This window comes from Perna viridis, chromosome 8 (assembly GCF_037379345.1).
Source record: "Perna viridis isolate PV_CMFRI_1.1 ecotype Kerala chromosome 8, ASM3737934v1, whole genome shotgun sequence".
Taxonomy (NCBI): domain Eukaryota; kingdom Metazoa; phylum Mollusca; class Bivalvia; order Mytilida; family Mytilidae; genus Perna; species Perna viridis.
Window position 1 is genome coordinate 42507169 of NC_142452.1, and position 22032 is coordinate 42529200.

General features: G+C 32.7%; 2 protein-coding genes across 9 annotated transcripts in view; one reads left to right on the plus strand and one right to left on the minus strand.

Moving 5' to 3' along the window:
* The first annotated feature begins 70 nt into the window (after window positions 1-70).
* On the plus strand, window positions 71-9240 carry LOC148610592 (ankyrin repeat domain-containing protein 49-like). The gene is made up of 4 exons (XM_088595766.1): window positions 71-201; window positions 1366-1441; window positions 2493-2653; window positions 7214-9240. Exons 1-4 carry the CDS (start codon window positions 151-153, stop codon window positions 7538-7540), a joined length of 615 nt encoding a protein of 204 aa, XP_088451892.1. The 5' UTR covers window positions 71-150; the 3' UTR covers window positions 7541-9240.
* A 5558-nt stretch (window positions 9241-14798) lies between these two features.
* LOC148610593 (vacuolar protein sorting-associated protein 18 homolog) overlaps window positions 14799-22032 on the minus strand; it is a 42772-nt gene continuing 35538 nt past the window's right edge. For all 8 annotated transcript variants that reach the window (XM_088595772.1, XM_088595773.1, XM_088595767.1 and 5 more), the window contains 4 exons: window positions 19863-19980; window positions 19387-19527; window positions 17681-17739; window positions 14799-16575 (listed from right to left, as the gene is read on the minus strand). In XM_088595772.1, the coding sequence (XP_088451898.1) occupies window positions 16512-16575; window positions 17681-17739; window positions 19387-19527; window positions 19863-19980 (382 nt within the window). In that variant the 3' untranslated portion in view covers window positions 14799-16511. The remainder of the gene's footprint in view (window positions 16576-17680; window positions 17740-19386; window positions 19528-19862; window positions 19981-22032) is intronic.

A 22032-nucleotide genomic window follows, 5' to 3' on the forward strand; every position in this document is an offset into this window, starting at 1 on the left:
TCGCAAGGCTACTGTCGATTATTGCAGTCCTGAGCCGGTACCGCAGGGTAATTAGGGATGAGTTCGAAATGCAGCATTTAATTTATCAATAACTAAGAGGATGTTTTGATGTGGTTGCCTAACTGGTTCTGTATTTGATTCCCATGAGCAATGGACGAGAAATGGACGAGCGATGTTTCTCCAGAACTTGTTATAGCTGCCGTAAATTATTTTTAGTCAATATCACACCCCTCCTTACATTTTGTGAAAAAATATATTCCCAAAATGAATTACCTATCTATACTAGAACCACTTCCGTGAATTTCAATAGCAGCGTCCCAAACTGCCAAAAGCTACGTGTATAACTATAAATATCCCCAAAAATATCCCCACACTCTGACATATATAAAAGGAAGCACACTTAAACAATAATTTGTCGGAAACCACTGTACATATTGTAAACAATTGTTTTTTTTTTAATTTTTAACCACAAAACTATACATATAGCAGTGTGAAAACATTCCAGGTCAGGGATTGAATTTAAGAATTTTTTCCACTAGCTAAATTTAGCAAGTACTGAAAATTTACACTCGCTAAATTTGAAAGTTTTTGGTTTATTTCTGGACTTAACCTATAAGACATATAGAATTCCACTAGCAAATTTTAGCAAGTGGAAATACATGTAATTTCTACTAGCAAAATTGAATTTCAACTGGCATTTAACAAGTATTTCCCCTTAAATTCGATCACTGCAGGTCGTTTCTCATTCCCCTTCAGAGTAGTCCAAAAAATAATGCTGTCTTGGGAGGCTAATTTTTTTATTTCGCTTGGTCGCCTTTAATGATGCATAAATGTCCGATTAAAAAATGCTTCAATGAACATCATGATTATCTGGACTACCCTAAGAGTTGTCCAAATAAGATTTCTAGTTTCTGAGCCTTTCAGGTACTTCCTTTTTACCAACCTGTTGACATCAAAGTAATTATCTAAAAGATATGCCTATAATAAGAGTTAGGCACTGCCTACAACCAAGCATCACATTTTTATGTCTTACATTTTTCTTACATTTGTAAAATCTTTGAAAACAAAAGAACACTAGCTCACTTAGAAAGGGGCGAGAAAGGAAAGGTAAAAATAGTTCAGTGTACAGGATCTAGATACTGTCAATAATATTTTTTTTTCTTTGTGTTTGAGTAGCATATTATTATTTTAAACCAATTTAAAGGCTTTTTTCACTTTGAGTTCACTTCCTTGACCCATTTCTGCAGGCCTGTCTGATACCTACATATTATTCTAATTTGACTGAAAGTCTACCCTTAGTCTCACATGAGATGCTCGGTACATTACAAATGTACAAGTACAAAATGTACATATTTTCTTTTTCAGATAATGCAGCAAATGGCAGGAGGACAGCCCTTCATTGAAGAGTCTGATGAAGAAGAATCTGAGGAAGAAATACAAAGTATGAGAATTGTGGGGATTATTGCAGTGATATTTTGGGGGACTCTACATTAAACTTCTTGCACCTTACAGATATTTTACAATGATTGGGGGTATAAATTTGATATATCAGCAACTTTATTGTTTTTCAATTTTTCTTATTGCTTGATATTTTCTATCTCAGACTACTGTTATGAATGTTCATACTAAAAAATATTGGCAACATCCAATGACAATATTAAGTAGGGGTGTAATGATTCCACTCTGCTACGATCCAGTAGACATCACAATTCTTGGCTGAATATCCAATTCCTTTTATGATTTTTACACATGTCCAGTTTGTTTTATTTCATTTACATTTCAACAAATAACTTAAAAAATAAGACATAGTCACATCCCTGGGTATTGGTTAGCCTTTATCCATTACTCGTAAGCAATCACAAATATTCCAAACAGTTTGTGATTAAGAAACAAAATTTTTAGCAGTCATCACTTTATTTGTGACTTCTAGTGAAGTTGAATGAGGAATTGGATTGGAATGGTAAAAAGGGCCTTAGTATCAATTTCCAGATTGTTACCAAAAAGGTTGTGATGCACTAGTGGATTGTTACCTCCATATATTAAGCCAAATTAAATGTGACTTCACCCATAAACAGAACATGCAGAAAAATGGCAGTTTATTACATGTACATCTCGACTGAAAGTGATTATCACATCTCATCCTATTGGGCTTACTGTGATATTTTCTGTGTCAACTTCTAAACTGCCTTAAGGAATAGACCTAGGGACACAACTCTTACAAATCATTGAAATGTTTTTATTCAGCATTTCACGTCAATTTCATGTAAGCATCAAAGTAAATTGGACTGATTTAATACTGTTTCAAATGAAAGCTTGATAGGCTTTGGTGAATTTGAATATGATACAAACATATCACTGATTTCAATAGTTATGTTCTTTTCCTTAGGTTCACCTCCTTATTTTTGCGTTTACCATGTCCATCTAGTAGGACTAATGAAGATAAGACAGGAATCTCTTTATTCTTTATCAAGGTTTCTCTTTCTTGTTTTCAGACAATCCAAAAAAGAGGATTTTATGGGCTGCTGAAAACAACCATCTTGATGTTGCAGAGTCAATGCTGGCTGTTGACCCTGGTTTGATATTGTCTCAGGATGATGATTTATACACTCCTTTACATAGAGCTTGTTATAATGGACATGTAGATATGGTTAAGGTATACATGTACATATGCATGTGAAATGAGTATGTGTAGAACCATTTAAGAATTAGGCCTGCAGGTCCAAAACAAACATTTTTCGCTAAATTATTTTCATTGCTTCTGAATTGAATCTCTAGGTACATGTACTTGATATGACAAGTCCAGGATAATAAAAAAGACTTTGTAAAGTTAATAAATATGCAATTTGAATATTCGTGCCATTTTTATGTCTTTGGTAATGATTTTTTTTCTAATCATAGCACACTTCAATATTTAATGACTTTACTCTTGTATCTTTTCCATGGTTTCAAAACAGTTCATTTTTAGTTTAAGTCTATACTTAATTAAATGAAATGCTCTTTAAATTTGTCCTACAATTGAACTAATTTTTTTCTATAATTTGGAATCATTGTGCTATCATGTTAGTGTGTTCACCGAGATATACATTTTATTTCTTTTGAAATCTGATAAATTTTTGGCACTGCATTGTTTTTATCGCATGATTTTTGCTTTGTGATATCAAGTTCAAGATCAAATTAAAAAATGTCAACAAATAATTGATATATGACACATGTTTTATGGTTATTTTCCGTTGATTTAAGCTGATTTTGTCAATTTTGGATGTTTATCCACTATTTCCAAGTTGTCTGCATGATACTTGGTAAGAAACTGTGTTGTCTCACATAACCCAACATTTGGCCAATTATGTTAACAGCCAGGTAAACCAAAGTTCAACACTGACTCAGTCATCAAACTTTAATACAGTAAAAAGCTGAAAACATAACAAATACAACCATAACTATTATGCAAATGATTATAGCAAAGTTACACAAAATATTGAAAATTTCAATCAGTTAATTGTAAACTGGTGTTCCGTAGATTTTTCTCTAAATATAAAAGTTTATATAAAATGTCTCAAATCAAGTTTTTTCTGTAAATTAACAGTAGATTTTAATTTGAGCTATTGGATCATTAATATTATTCACTAGTAAGAAGTCTCAAAGACAAAATTTTATTCATTTTCTGTTTTTACGGTGCTACACTGTTGACCACATGGTTTCGGTTCAAATGCGTTATTTTCTCTATATATGATGATTGGAGAATGAATGACAATATAGAACAAATGTTTGTAGTGTCTGTTGACTGTTTAAAATGTTTACAAGACTTACACTGTGCCGTATCAAAGGAATCCAATGCTAGTTTTTTCTACTTTCAGTTTTGTGTACTCAAAAATAACTATGGTACGCAATGTTTTTGCCCTAATGTGAATGTTGTTCATTAATGTGTCTTAGTGTCGTTATTTGACTTTTTAGTTTATTTTGACGAAGTGTCATCGTTTTGTTACCATTGATACAATTACTTTTGTTGTCTGGGCCTTTCAGAGCTTACCTGAAAGTGTGATTAAACTTATGAATTAATGAAGACCTTTTGGTGGTTTGTGTAAGTAGTTACCATTTTTATAAAGATTATATGATGGTGCATTTGTTGTGTTTCATCATATCTGTTCCTTTTTCTTTTATTGATGTGCTGCATTTGTAGTGTTTCACCATCACCTCACTTCACCTATTCTCTTCATCCCCGGTGGGACATAAGGCCACAACAAGTTTACTCCATTTCCCTCTGTGCTTTGCCACATGTTGTGCTTATCCCAGGCTGTATCGAAGATCTTTAAGCTAGGCTAGGACTGTTTTCCAGGTGGTACGGGGTCTGCCAGATTTTTTCTTCCCAGGTGGTGTCCATCATAGGGCAACTTTTGGCAGGCGTTCATTTGGCATCCATAACACGTAGCCCAGCCATCTGAAGCACCTCTTTTTTTTAGTTCGGTTGCGATTGTTGGCAATTGCACTACTTCAGCAATTCATCGATTCTGATTATCTCTGTCCAAAATATTCCTTGCATTCTCCTCAGGCAATTGTTTAGGAATTCTTCCAACTTCTGTATATCGCTCAGGATGATACGCCAACATTCTGACCCATACAACAATACTGGCTGAACATTACTGTTGTAGATCTGTATTTTTGTTTTTTTTTATATAAACCTTTGACTTCCAGATGGCTTTCAATCTTGCAAAGGCTGAGCGGGCTTTGGACAATCTGGTCTAAATATCTTTCTTGGTGCCATTGTCTACACTTATTACACTACCAAGATATGTGAAATCATCAACTGACTCTACTGGGTTGTTGTTTATAGTGATGGGCTCAGATAGTGTGGTGTTAATTGTCATCACTTTGGTCTTGGTGGTATTTATTTTGAGACCAGCCTCTTCTGCATAACTATTTAGAGAAGTTGTTGTATCCTGCAGGTGTTACCTTGTTGGTGAAATTTCAGCAAAATCGAGAACTTCGAGCTGACTGAACATTGTTCATTGTATTCTGTGATGTTGACTTGTTGTTTTTCGTTGTATTCAATTGATGGTCATCAGAAACATTATAGGTGACAATATATAACCTTGTCTCACACCAGATCTAATGTTGAAAGATTCGATGGTGGTGGAGTTCCTGAATATGACACTGCATTCAAAGTTGTTATAGAAGCGTTTCAGCATATCTGTTCCTTTTTGTATTATTGTCAATCAAACATTATCCCTTTTCACAAAACTATCTCAGCGTTATAAGTACCAAGAGTTTTGATGTTTTACATTGAAACAGTTGTTTGGTTTACACAGGTTTGAAAAATTAAGAATGTCTCTTGGACTTCATGTTCTTCTTTAGACAGGTCTCACTCAATAGTTCTTCTGCAAAACAAGTACATGTTCCATGTATGTCATCATCTGCCTAATTCTTAACTTGCTATGTAGTTTAGTATATGTGCTTGATACACAACACACACGAGCTCCATGAGCTCATATTGAATTTGATATTTCTTCTTATCCTCAGTGAACTTTTTTAAAAATTAAGGAGGAGGGAATACTGTTTTACCCTTGTCTGTGTTTCGGTGGGTCCTTGTGTCCGTAACAGTTTTATTTTGTCACAATTTTCTCAGCAATTACTCAACACTGCGTCTTGAAATTTTAACACATTTTTCCTATAGGTATATTGTGGGATCCATTTTCAGAAAAATTCCACAGTAATTTCCTGTTTATCAAGGACTTATTTTTGACTATATTTTTAGAAGTTTAAATTTCCATCACAATTTCCTAAGCAACTTCTTTTCACAGTGGTTTGAAATTTTAACACATTCTTTCTGTAGGTATGCCATATGGTGGGAAAACAGCCTGTTTACCAAACTTTGTTTATTTTCCTTATATTGTGGTTGAAAGCGAGGGTATCACTATTCTTGTTTTCTCATGAACACCACTACTAATCCATTCTTGGTGGAGATACAATGAAAGAGCTGATCAGAAAATCTGACATGGCATAAAAAGAAATTTAAGGCTGAGTTAATGTATCATGCAACTACAGTTATATTATTTCATAAAGAAATTATCCCCGTGCAGGTTCGGGTATTAAAAGAATAGGCCTGCAGCAGCACTAAGCTTGTTGTATAAGGCGACTAAATAGTGCCCAGAACCTTAGCCGGGGCTAGGGCGCTCTGCCCACAGAGCAACTGGGATGTGTGCCCCAGGTGGTTGAATGGGGTACCCCTGGCATGTTACATGCTGGGGTTGTCAGGCTATAATACAGAAAACCTGACCGCAAACCATAGTGGTGCACCGTATTGGGAAAGATGCCACGTTCCTCGCACATTAAAAAACCCTACTGTGGTATTCTCCCAGAGTAGGAACCATAGGGCTCCGCCACAGGACGCTAAATTGCCTGACCCTACCTACCTCTCCCTATTTCCAGTGGCAATCAAAATTTGTCGACCCCATTGTCCTTGTGTCCCATCCCTTTTTATTCATTTCATGTTCATTTTATATTCCATTTCATGTTCATCGTCTGAATATAGCTGAAATATTGCTGCTCGGACGTTAAACCCCAACAAACAAAACAAATCATGAAGAAATTAGGGGCATATGGCAGGCAGGTATATACTATGAGCATTGAATGTATCATTTGTATTGACTAGTATTTTCATTAGCAGGACCATCAGAATTGTAGATGGTAATCACAAAATCAATGTTCTGAATTACTGCTAAGGCCAAAAAAATAAGTCATTTTTTCTGCGACCAGCAAGAATAAGAATAGGGTAGGTAGGTAGGGAAATTATTTTATTTTTCAAAAACATTTTACATTGAGTTAAAGGGGAAACAATCTAGACTTTAACAGTGCTTGAGGTAAAATGGCCCTAAATGTTTAAGGTAGGCACAAAAACTAGGGTAGGTAGGGTAGTAAGAAACAGGCATATTATTTTTTTGGTCTAAGTTACAAGTACAAATGTCTCCATGTTATAGCGTTGCTGATTTTATCAGACCTGCTTTTTAAGGCCAACAAACAAAGTGGAAGTTTGAAGTAATTTTACAAACTGTCATTAAAAAAATGTAACAGTAAAATTCTGGATTCAGAATTCCAATACACTCTACACTAAAGTGCAATCTGTCACACACATGGTATCAGCCTCTTGTTGCCATATGCATTATGGTATCTGTTAACTTTCATTTATTTCTTAGGTTGAAAATTTATTTATTTTTTTCAGTTGTTAATAAAACACAAAGCAAACATCCATGCCAAAACTACTGATGGCTGGTACCCTATTCACAGTGCTGCAAGATGGAACCAGTCAGATGTGATTAAAGTTTTACTTGAACATGGTGCGGATATCAATGCGAAGACTAATGGTGGTCAGACGCCACTTCATCTTGCATCTTCTTGTAAAGACACAAAGAAAACTATAGAGCTATTATTGGCTCATCCAAAAACAGATAGGACTGTTACAAACAATCTTGGGGAGACTGCAGAAACTATTTGTAAACGAACTAGTGCATTGTGTATACTTTTTGAAGATATTAAACCTAAAACCTGATTGATGGGGGATGACAATACTCCAAAATACAAGAATTACTCAATCTTGTTGCAGTTTTTAGCTCACCTGGCCCTCACTGAGCAATTATCATCACTTGGTGTCCATTGTTATCATGTTGTTAACAATTTTTCAAAACTCTTCTCCTCTGAGACTACTTGACCAATTTGAACCAAACTTGGTATAAATGGTGCTTTGCATAGAACTCATTTGGGGATTTTTGATCTGTCAAAAAAATGGCCACCATTATTGAAAATAGCACTTAGGATTAGGCAGGGCTTTTCCCATATATCTAGGGGGTGCCCTGGCTTCAAATAATTGCCAGCTGCCATTTTTTTTCACCAATTTTCAGAAGTTAGAGCCAAAATAGGTGCCAAAAAAATTATTTCTTTTTTTTTTTAAATAAAATATGACAGTATTAAGTCCACTGAGTTATCTTTGTCAATTCAACAAAACAACCCCTTCATTCATATATAACATTTCCAAAACCGTAAGGTGTAGCAAAATTCTGACTAAGAAATTCAGCATGGTGAGATATGTCTGTTGTAAAATTTTCGTGTTAATCTGTCAACATGGTTAAGCAATGTTGGGAGTTTTTGCCTTTTTTTAATGTTTTTTTTACTATTTTTAATGTTATTACTTCAGAAAAAATTTTCTCCTCAGCAACTACTGGACAGAATTTAATGAAAGTTGATATGATTGTTCCCTAGATATGAGCGTTAATAATTCTTATCCAAGAAAAAACATGGCCGCTTTTACAAAAATATAATGTTGTTTATCAAGCCAAGTGAGTGATTCATGCTCTTTACTTTAGGGCCTTTAATTGGGTTCTCAAATCATTTATCATTATTGACAATTTGGCTTCAGTTTGTAGGTCTGTGTACCTATTTTGTGACATCTTATTTAATTAGAAATTCCAGGTAAATTGTTAAGAAGAAAATGCAGAGAATGAGCAAGTGCCAAAATGATGATTGATCATCAACATAAAAATTTTAGGATGCTCCCATACTGTGTGTTGATACCTATGTAGGTTATTTATTCTGAAGACTTATTAATGCATAAAGTGTATCATATGTACATTGTACAGTGGATTCCACTTAACTGCATATGAGCTCAAAGAATATAAATATTTCCAATCTTATCCATGTAAAAAATTTCTCTTATTTGCATATCATATGACCAAAAATTAGAAATTTCCTCTTTAATTGCGTAAATATTTTTCAAGATTTACCCAAAAATGTACTTAAATGCGTAAAACAGCAATACATCGTTAGTGAAATATCTTAGTTTTCTTAAGAAATTTGTTTTTACAACAATATTTTCTCTTTTTTTTTTACTAGACACTTAGGCTGGAATCTAATTAAACATGAGAAAAGAAAATATTATTAAGCTCACTTAAACATTGAAAATACTAGATATTTCTCTAGAAATGATAATTTTTGTTAATTGCATAATTTTTTTTGACAAATACGTGAAATAGGTTTATGTGATTATCTGTACATAGAAAGTTATAAATTGTAAAGGAAATTTACAATTGGTAGTGTATCATAAAGTAAGCGTATCATTATAATAAAAAGAGGATCTCTGTTGACAAAATTCATTCTTCGTGGTTGACATTTCTGATTACTGCCCAAATACACTGTATATGTTGAAAGTACTGTTTTATGGATATTAGTTGTTGCGGTATTAAAAGGTCAATAGTTTTTATTCTTTTAACTATGTGGATTTCATGAGTTTTTATAGATATTTAGTAATACATGTACAATTATGCAGGATTTGAACTCCTTGTATGACCGAATAGTAAAATCCTTGAAGAGAACTAAGTCCTCATAATGGTATTTCATGCAAAATTAAGTCATAGCTTGGAAGCACTGAGAGATTGATGTCAGTCTGAAGGTTTGTTATTTTCATATCTTCTTCACTAAAAAGCGTTTATTATATGGTCTTCAACAATTATTTAAACTCAAGAGTTTTTCTTGTGTCCAACATGCAACATGCCAGAAAGTCCAAAATACACTGATCAATACTGGTCTCACTAATTAAGTAGCTGTCTTTGTAAGAATCATGCAAAATCTGAAAAATGTGATACACCCAAAAAAGTATTTGTTTTATGGGTCTATACTATGAAATATGTAATTATTCATTCAAATCTGCCTGCTCTTAGGAGATAATCGACATTGAAAATACAATAGATTCTATTGTATTTGAGAGCCATTTACAGAGTTATCTCCCTTAATTTTGAAATCTACAGTGCATTTTATATAATTTTTATCTCCTAAGAGCATGGGTTATATGAAAAACCACATGTTTATTTCTGTTTACTATGACATTTCAAACAATATATCAAAAATAAAAATATGTTGACTTTTTACCCATGAATCACATTTTGCATGATCCTTAGCTGGAGTGCTACTTAAAGTCAAGAAGTGACAAGAACAATCAGGATGTCTATAAATAGCAACAAGAGAGGACAAATAGTGATCAGATTTTTAAATATATATCTATATACATGTATTAGCTTCGTCCTCTAACAAGTTAAACCAGCTTCATATTAAATTGATATTGCAGGTACAGTAATTGATTCATTGTGTTTGTTGGGTTCATTGGTGATATTAGCCTCATTTATATGTAGATTCTGGAATTGGCACATACAGTAATTCATTGGTGATATTAGCCTCATTTATATGTGGATTCTGGAATTGGCACATACAGTAATTCATTCATTGGTGATATTAGCCTCATTTATATGTGGATTCTGGAATTGGCACATACAGTAATTCATTGGTGATACAATGTATTAGCCTCATTTATATGTGGATTCTGGAATTGGCACATACAGTAATTCATTGGTGATACAATGTATTAGCCTCATTTATATGTGGATTCTGGAATTGGCACATACAGTAATTAATTCATTGGTGATAGTAGCCTCATTTATATGTGGATTCTGGAATTGGCACATACAGTAATTCATTGGTGATATTAGCCTCATTTATATGTGGATTCTGGAATTGGCACATACAGTAATTCATTGGTGATACAATGTATTAGTCTCATTTATATGTGGATTCTGGAATTGGCACATACAGTAATTCATTGGTGATACAATGTATTAGCCTCATTTATATGTGGATTCTGGAATTGGCACATACAGTAATTAATTCATTGGTGATAGTAGCCTCATTTATATGTGGATTCTGGAATTGGCACATACAGTAATTCATTCATTGGTGATATTAGCCTCATTTATATGTAGATTCTGGAATTGGCACATACAATAATTCATTGGTGATATTAGCCTCATTTATATGTGGATTCTGGAATTGGCACATACAGTAATTCATTGGTGATACAATGTATTAGCCTCATTTATATGTGGATTCTGGAATTGGCACATACAGTAATTAATTCATTGGTGATAGTAGATTCTGGAATTGGCACATACAGTAATTCATTGGTGATATTAGCCTCATTTATATGTGGATTCTGGAATTGGCACATACAGTAATTCATTCATTGGTGATATTAGCCTCATTTATATGTAGATTCTGGAATTGGCACATACAGTAATTCATTGGTGATATTAGCCTCATTTATATGTAGATTCTGGAATTGGCACATACAGTAATTCATTGGTGATATTAGCCTCATTTATATGTAGATTCTGGAATTGGCACATACAGTAATTCATTGGTGATATTAGCCTCATTTATATGTAGATTCTGGAATTGGCACATACAGTAATTCATTCATTGGTGATATTAGCCTCATTTATATGTAGATTATGGAATTGGCACATACAGTAATTCATTGGTGATATTAGCCTCATTTATATGTAGATTCTGGAATTGGCACATACAGTAATTCATTCATTGGTGATATTAGCCTCATTTATATGTAGATTCTGGAATTGGCACATACAGTAATTCATTGGTGATATTAGCCTCATTTATATGTAGATTCTGGAATTGGCACATACAGTAATTCATTGGTGATATTAGCCTCATTTATATGTGGATTCTGGAATTGGCACATACAGTAATTCATTGGTGATACAATGTATTAGCCTCATTTATATGTGGATTCTGGAATTGGCACATACAGTAATTAATTCATTGGTGATAGTAGATTCTGGAATTGGCACATACAGTAATTCATTGGTGATATTAGCCTCATTTATATGTGGATTCTGGAATTGGCACATACAGTAATTCATTCATTGGTGATATTAGCCTCATTTATATGTAGATTCTGGAATTGGCACATACAGTAATTCATTGGTGATATTAGCCTCATTTATATGTAGATTCTGGAATTGGCTAATACAGTAATTCATTCATTGGTGATATTAGCCTCATTTATATGTAGATTCTGGAATTGGCACATACAGTAATTCATTGGTGATATTAGCCTCATTTATATGTAGATTCTGGAATTGGCACATACAGTAATTCATTCATTGGTGATATTAGCCTCATTTATATGTAGATTATGGAATTGGCACATACAGTAATTCATTGGTGATATTAGCCTCATTTATATGTAGATTCTGGAATTGGCACATACAGTAATTCATTCATTGGTGATATTAGCCTCATTTATATGTAGATTCTGGAATTGGCACATACAGTAATTCATTGGTGATATTAGCCTCATTTATATGTAGATTCTGGAATTGGCACATACAGTAATTAATTCATTGGTGATATTAGCCTCATTAATATGTGGATTCTGGAATTGGCACATACAGTAATTAATTCATTGGTGATATTAGCCTCATTTATATGTGGATTCTGGAATTGGCACATACAGTAATTCATTGGTGATATTAGCCTCATTTATATGTAGATTCTGGAATTGGCACATACAGTAATTCATTCATTGGTGATATTAGCCTCATTTATATGTAGATTATGGAATTGGCACATACAGTAATTCATTGGTGATATTAGCCTCATTTATATGTAGATTCTGGAATTGGCACATACAGTAATTCATTCATTGGTGATATTAGCCTCATTTATATGTAGATTCTGGAATTGGCACATACAGTAATTCATTGGTGATATTAGCCTCATTTATATGTAGATTATGGAATTGACACATACAGTAATTCATTCATTGGTGATATTAGCCTCATTTATATGTAGATTATGGAATTGGCACATACAGTAATTCATTGGTGATATTAGCCTCATTTATATGTAGATTCTGGAATTGGCACATACAGTAATTCATTCATTGGTGATATTAGCCTCATTTATATGTAGATTCTGGAATTGGCACATACAGTAATTCATTCATTGGTGATATTAGCCTCATTTATATGTGGATTCTGGAATTGGCACATACAATAATTAATTCATTGGTGATACTAGCCTCATTTATATGTGGATTCTGGAATTGGCACATACAGTAATTAATTCATTGGTGATATTAGCCTCATTAATATGTGGATTCTGGAATTGGCACATACAGTAATTCATTGGTGATATGTGGATTCTGGAATTGGCACATACAGTAATTAATTCATTGGTGATATTAGCCTCATTAATATGTGGATTCTGGAATTGGCACATACAGTAATTCATTGGTGATATGTGGATTCTGGAATTGGCACATACAGTAATTAATTCATTGGTGATATTAGCCTCATTAATATGTGGATTCTGGAATTGGCACATACAGTAATTAATTCATTGGTGATATTAGCCTCATTTATATGTGGATTCTGGAATTGGCACGTACAGTAATTAATTCATTGGTGATATGTGGTTTCTGGAATTGGCACATACAGTAATTAATTCATTGGTGATATTAGCCTCATTTATGTGGATTCTGGAATTGGCACATACAGTAATTCATTGGTGATATTAGCCTCATTTATATGTGGATTCTGGAATTGGCACATACAGTAATTAATTCATTGGTGATATGTGGATTCTGGAATTGGCACATACAGTAATTCATTGGTGATATGTGGATTCTGGAATTGGCACATACAGTAATTAATTCATTGGTGATATTAGCCTCATTTATATGTGGATTCTGGAATTGGCACATACAGTAATTAATTCATTGGTGATATGTGGATTCTGGAATTGGCACATACAGTAATTAATTCATTGGTGATATGTGGATTCTGGAATTGGCACATACAGTAATTAATTCATTGGTGATATTAGCCTCATTTGTATGTGGATTCTGGAATTGGCACATACAGTAATTAATTCATTGGTGATATGTGGATTCTGGAATTGGCACATACAGTAATTAATTCATTGGTGATATGTGGATTCTGGAATTGGCACATACAGTAATTAATTCATTGGTGATATTAGCCTCATTTATATGTGGATTCCAAGAAAAAATATGTTTAAGGTTTCATTAAAGAGCACAGGTAGATACGTAAATTTATTTTATAAAGACGTTTATTTCTTTACTTTAATAGTACTCAACAAAAAAAAGATAGTTAAGCTGCATTTCATAAAATATACCAAATAAATGTGCTAGGGTAAACAATTTTTTTCTCTGACCTAACTTGATGTACACAGACAACTTCTTAAACCTGCATGAAGGTTCAAACTCTTCTGATGCCAGTTCTCAGATTTTGACAATACCAATTTAATACCTATTTTTACATTCAGTCATTGCATGTAAGATTTAACAAAACTCCATTCTACTTTCTGTTCAGATGACTTTCAGAATCTATGGGTTTTCCCTTGGAATCATGGAAGATGAAATCTGAATGTCATCAGAACAGAAAGTAGAATGTTTTGTTAGAACCTACATGCAGTGATTGAATGGAACTAATGATAAGTCAAATTTTTATCAGATTGAGGTTTTGCTTGAAATTCAAGGATAACCAGACACGACGATTCATAATCATGTTAAATTACCAATCTGATTGGGGCCCCGTTATGGTCCAGGTGTCAGAACAATTGGTCCACAGTAGTGCTAAGCTTGTGGTAAAAGGTGACTAAATAGTGCTACCTACCCCTCTCCCTATTTGAAGAGGCAATCAAATTATTATCCTATTATCCTTGCATCATATTCCATATCCACCATTTCATGTTCATTGCTGAAATATTGCTGCTAGGGCGTTAAAATCCCCAACAATCAATCAATCAATCACTGATAAGAAATTTTATGGGAGTTATGGGACGTTTTGCATATTTGGCATATCAACATCAGTAGGAGACACCTGGCTATGTGTAGCAACCTTGTTTTGGTTTAAAAAACATCACATGAAAGTAAACTCTTTGACATATACATCTCATTTATTATAAAAAAAAGTATTGCACATTAAACATAAGAGAAAATAGTCAAATAACATATATTATCCAATTAATATTAAGTACTTCTCCATCTAAGAATTGGGCAAAATATGTAAAGGTGTGGCACATGAAGGAAAAAATACAGAGATTTTATTGCATTAACCAAATATTTATACCTGATAATCCCCAGAAATAACCACCTAAGTGTTACTACAATTGGCCTTTTCAAGACAGTGATAGGTCAAATTTAGTTGAAATGCTGTATAGAAAAACATTAAGAAAATTTTCCTGCACTTTTTCTTTATGTTATCAGTCAAAAATATCTACATCACAAATGCTTCAGAATAAATTTAAATAGCTTATCTGTTGTTTTCAAGATGTATTGAATAAAAGACAAAATTGGGAATTATGATGAGCCACCCATTGCCTGATTCTTACACAGAATGGTACTTAAATCTTATTATTCAATGTCATTCTCCCGTTTATATGTATGTCTGCTCATAAAAGATTGTTTTGGAGTAAGCATACTGTGAAAGTTTGTAGGATATCAATTTTCATGGTTTTCACAAATTTGATAAATCACAAAATTTGGTTCCCAATGAAAAGGAAATTTCCAATACATTTGTAAGATGGAGTTGTCAAATCAATGAATTCATGAATCTACAAATGAACCATGCCTAAATTGGTGCCTACTAATAAAAGAACTTTCACAGTAAATAAATTACTTATTCTTTCAGATTTATTCTATAAATGAGTGGATAAATCATCTTAGCAAACATCGATCGTTTTATGATACAACCCGACATAACCTTCAATGGGTCATTAATGGAGGTGTATTGAGTGTGATTTCAACCCCTTTTGCTATTTTTAAAACCTAGTTTGAAAGGTGTAAAGTGTCATTCTGTGTAAGAATCAGGCAATGGGTGGCACATCATTTTTCACGATTTGGTCTATTTTGCCTCAAATATATTCAATACATCTAGTAATCAACTGAAAAGCTATTTATACTGAAGCATCTGTGACAATGTTCTTTTTTGACTGGTCATATAAGGCAAAAAGGCAGGAAAATTTTCCCGCCAGTTTTCCATAGTGCATTTCATCTAAATTTGACCTACAATGTACCAATATCTCAAAAAAGCAAATTTAACAAACAATTTGATAATTACTTCAGAAAGTTAACAGGAATAAATATTTGGTTTATGCAATAAAAACTCTGCGTTATTTCCTTCAAGTGCCACACCTTTAACACTTTTTGCCCAATTCTTAGACAGAGTAGTACTTAAAAGTGTCCAAAAATTGTTTCATTTTTCAAAATTGTGTAATATCTGGGAGGGTGCATTGGTTCCATTTTCAAGATCCTTCCCCTGCACATCCTTTGCTAAAACCTTAAACCTGCAAGTAAATACACATTTTCTACCTTCAGAAAGTACAGGTACATATTATAAATATTTACTGATTATCATTATGTAATTAATATTTTAACATGAATTTCACACATATCTTAAATAATCTATCACAGTCTTCGACATCTGAATTCTAGCGTCAGAACCTCAGATTTCTTAAGAAATAGAATAGTAATCCTTTTGAATATTTCACAGCCAGTTTCTTTCCTACAAATACCCAGAAAACAAACTTGTCCATTATTTTCCAATCAAAAATAATTCATTGTTCAGATTTTAGATTTGTTCCAATATAAGTTACGTCCAACTGGAAAGTGACTGATCTTCTTCAGTATCATCAATAAAAGGTTTGTCAACACATCTGTAAATAAATATAATTTCTTATTGATGTTTCAATTATTGATTGTTATATTATTATTGATTATTATAATTGTCTTACGTAAAGTGTTATCAAAGTATGTCCTAATACTAGTAAATAAAATAGTAACAAAAATATATATATGATAATGTATCAAAAATCATTACAGCATTAAATACATGAAATAGGTGTCTATATATTTGTCGTCTAGCAAGACAAAAAATCGACCTAGTTAAATTATTTATGTATTGTGATATAATGTGGCACAAATTTGGTCATTATTCATTTTAAAACTAATAAAGAAATGAAAACATGACATGTGCTTACCTGTGTATCCATTATTATTATTTTTTAACCAAGGTTAAAGTATTTTTAAGCCAGGTGAATGGCCTATTGGCAATCTTAGAAAGTAATGGTGAAAAATAATTAGATCAGAGCTATCGATCTTCTCGGATTAAAAAAACGTTATTTTCACAATATTCTGTAGGTACATGTATTATCGACATTGATTGCTCCAATTGCAATACAATGCTACAAATTTATTTCATTGTATCAACAAAATTCAGTAGAATCAAAACTGAACAAATTTGGCAGCTAATGCAGCTTTAAGTGGACTCTTTTCTTCTGTTCTTTGAGGCTTCAATTTGAAATTGTTATCTATTAAGTGGACACAGGCTTAATAACTCAAGGTCACATTTTTCACAACAATGCTATGACAGATCGACAGACACCTGTATTCCCCTAAACTAGAGCAAGCATCAATTGGACCCTGCTATGTTCTTATTGAACTTTCCAAAGGGCCTCTTGCTAAACTTGTCCCAATCTTTTTTGCAGTTGTATAAAAGTCCTATGATGTAGGAACCAAATATGAGAAAACGATGTAATATAACATAATACGACTGACAAATATGTAGAAAAGGAACTGAAAAAGTGGCCAAACCATTTTCAAAAAGGTCGAAAAAGACAAGTATACACCCTTAACATTCCCTGAGGGATTTTAAACACAATAAAAATTTTACCTATACGTAAACATTCTTGTGTAATATACAGATGTACAGATAAATAACAAAAATAAGCAAAAAGCTACGACAAGACTTGTAGTACTGACCTTATCATAAAATCTCCACAGTAAAGACATTCTGATGCTACTAAATCATCTAACTCAGCCTGAAAATCAATGTAGGGTTCTAATTTAATATTAATTACAATTAAGCCAACTTAGAACACAATTTTTTTAACAGTAGCTGAAAAGCAGATATTGACAAAACTGAAAAAAGACATACATGTAGTAAATTATAAGTAAGACACAATAAAATCAGGATTAAAAAAAATGTTTCCGACTTTTATACTAAATTATACCTATTCGTTTTGTTGATTCTAGGTCCATCTACATACTTTTATATCTAAGTGTTTTTGAATTAATTATACTTTTGTCTGAGTAAACTAGGTGTGCTTATCAGTTTTGCTTTTGAATTTTGAACTTGCTAACGGAAACAGCGAGTACTCTTTCCAGGTAGGTACAGGTTGTTGTCCTTTGTCTTATTTGTAAAGGTGTTTGTATTCTGTATCAATCTCAAGAGTTAAATCCGAATTCGACAGATTTTTATAATTCGTTTTATTGTTGTATTTTCCCACCACAGCCCAAGGGTAGGGTAGGGTTGAGGGTTCACAATTTTTTTTCTACAGAGTGGTCAATTTTTGCCTTTTATGAATAGTTTCAAATCATTTATTTTGGGGCCTTTTACAGCTTGCTTTATGGTATGGGTTTTGCCCATCATTGAAGACTGTGTGGTGACCTACAGAAGTTTTTGTTGCTTGGCATTTGGTGGATAACTACTGTAAACCAACTAATATTCGCATTAGTAAACTTTCACAAATTTTAGTCAATGGATTGATTCGTGGTTACTAATTTTCGCGATATTGACATCACTGAAAATTAATATTCGCGGATCTACAACGATCTTGTCAAATAAAATACAAATAAAAATGAGTTATCTTTCTTTGTCTTGTCATGTCTTTCTATTGATATCCCTCCTATATGATGGGGAGCCGCCATTTATTGTATAGTTAATGTTATTGACTTAGTCTTGTCAACTGCCTATGGATATTTATGGGTGAATGATTTTAATGCTACAAAACATTGTTTTATTGTGAATTAAAAATAAATATTTTATATACCTATCTTACGTTTTTTCAGGTATTAAGACGAAAATTAAAATCAAAGAAAGATAACTGTATTTGATCAGCCAGAAGTTGAAAATTCGATTTAAAAATTGTACAAAAGACACCCAACCTGATCAATTCAATTTCCCTGACTTGTTCGCGGATATAAACTTTTGCCATTTTCACAGGCTCGCAAAAACTGCGAAAGTTTATATAACACAAAAATTTCTTGGTTTACAGTATCTCATTGGCAATCATACCACATCTCCTGTTTTTATATTGGAAAGTTAGCCACTATCAAACATTCCACATGCAAGTACCTTTATATCTATATCTAAGTGTTTTTGGAATGTTTGCTAATGTCAAGTCATTGGTCATACCTTCATGTCTAAATGTTTTGGAATGTTTGCCAATGTTAAGTCATTGGTCATACCTTAATGTCTAAATGTTTTTTGGAATGTTTGCTAATGTCAGGTCATTGGTCATACCTATATGCCTAAGTGTTTTTTGGAATGTTTGCCAATGTTAAGTCATTGGTCATATCTTAATGTCTAAATGTTTTTTGGAATGTTTGCTAATGTCAGGTCATTGGTCATACCTATATGCCTAAGTGTTTTGGAATGTTCGCTAATGTCAAGTCATTGGTCATACCTTAATGTCTAAATGCTTTGGAATGTTTGCCGAAGTCAAGTCATTTGACAACTGTTGTAATCTGCTACTCTCATGCTCTGCCAGCTTTCTCTGTAAATCATCCACTCTGCCTCTCTTTTTGGTTGTTAAATTGGGTAAAACCTGCAAGACAATGACATAAATATAATAATTCAGAAGCAGTAAGGCACCAACCATTTAAATTTTAAAGATTTTTTTTTTTTCATTTGAAACAGAATGAAATTGATCCAAATTACTTTGATGCTTACATAAGATTGATGTAAAATGCCGAATATAAATGTTCCAATAATTTGTAATAAGTAATAGAAGAAAAAACAAACATTTACCTTGCATCTGCAATAGGATTTTTCAGGTAAAAAAACTCTTTGTAATTGCAAGGTTTCAATTAAATGAAATTTTTAAAATGGATTGTTGGGATTGGAAATTTAAAAAATAAATGTAGTTAAGAAAAACCATACCTCTCCAATAAGGCAATCAGAATGGAATTTATGACGACAAGGAAATAGATAAAACCCTCTCGTCATAAGGGGAAAGTTACAAGATGCACATTTGTCATTCACTTTCACTGTTGAGTATCTGAAATAAAACATAAAAATGTTTCATTACAATTAAGTGATGTCATTGAAAAGGCTGTAGAAGCAGATTTCCCCCACATTATAATTAAGTATCAGTCTCTGTAAGAATCAGGCAGTGGGTGAAACATGGTAGGAAGAAACCCACCAATTTGAAAGTTTGATTTAACTATTTGCGCCATCAGAATCAAGGAAAGAAGACATAATTTTCAATATCATTATGGTAAATTGTGTAATGATTTCATTGAAATGCAATGAAAATAAACCTTTCAAGGGCGGATAACTCTGTCAAAATTCTTATCTTTCAAATGAAAAATTCTAAGCAAATCCAGTGATGCAGAGATCATACAATGGTCATTTCAAATAAAGAAAGCATCCTTGAGTAAAATTATATTGTCAGATTGGTAGGGTTTCTGATTTTTCCCATTTTGAACTATTCTTACAAAAACTTACACTTAATGTCTGTTCTCACACTCCTTTAATTTCACATACATGTAGATGTCAAGAATTTTGTTGTAACATTTTTTTCGTACTTCTCTCTAATTACTTAATAAAACAATTAATGATTTCTTTTTGATTTTTTAACTTCTTCTTATAAATGCACCACATTAAATCATAACCTATGCAAAAGATCTGTAAACTACAGCTCAATGACGGACCCTCATCAGCTTTAAATTCAGTGATATTGTTTCTTGAAAAAAACCTTCAAAATAAGGCTGCTTCCCCTCATGAAAGTTTCCCAACTAGTCAAAATAAAAAACGGATCAAAAATAATCCCAAACAAGATAAAACAATTTCCAAATTGGTACTTTAAGGGTATTTTTTGGTGTTTCTGTTCAAAGAGTAACCAAGGGAACCAAGATTCTAGCGGAAATCAAAAAATTGTAATCCAGGGACAAAGACAAGACATGAAAAACAGACACACACAACAAAAAGCATAAAATAATCAAAATAATAAGAACAAAGCAACAAAAGTAAATGAGCAACTCGAACTCCACTAAAACCTGGGAATACAGACCAGGTGTACCGGTAGGGTAATAACACTGATTAAATGTTTATCACTTTTCTATTTCTTTACATCCTCTATAAAATTAATAATTTGAACTGCAAATTCAAGGTTTTGTACGGTTATTCCAAATTTGACAATTTAAAAAAGTGACACATATTTTCCCAAAAGGATGAGGTAATTTTGAAAAAGGCCAACAATTCCAATGTAACATCATTAAGTCTGATGAAAGATAATGTCAAGCTGTAAAGAATATCATATATAAGGATACCAAACAGCCAGAAGCATTCCCCTTCAAGTATACCTCATGAAGAACTTTTTCTATATCCTGTAAGATTTTTACAAAATACTAATAATAGTTTGGTTATGTAGTAGTCCTTATAAGAATCATGCAAAATTCTGTAATATGTGATACACCTCAAAAAAGACTACATATTTTTGTTTTTAATATGAAGTTGATTTATGGGTCTATATGATGAAATGTATAATTATTCATTCAAATCTGCCTGCTCTTAAGAGATAATCAACATTGAATATCCAATAGATTCTATTGTATTTGAGTGTCATTTACAGAGTTATCTCCCTTAATTTTGAAATCTACAGTGCATTATATATAATTTTTATCTCTTAAGAGCATGGGTTATATGAAAAACTGAATGTTAATTTCTGTTTACTATGGTGTTTCAAACAAAATATCAAAAATAAAAATTTGTAGGCATTTTACCCATGAATCAAATTTTGCATGATTCTTAGTACTACTTATATTCTTTAGGAAGAGAACAGCACTTTTATTTGTGGGGTACCAATTTTTGCTGTTTTTGTGGGTAGGCCAAACCACAAATTTGGTTCCCAACAGACTGGAAATTCCCATTAAAATGTATACTGAAAACTTCAAAACCACAAGTTCAAGAATCCACAAACCCAAAATCCATGAAAATTGCAAACTCCACACAGTGGCAGACGTTCATTTCATCTCTTTCTAACTGCTGCAGAGAAGCCTTTTAAAAGTTTCGGACATTTACAAATTAAACGTCATGTGACAATCGGATA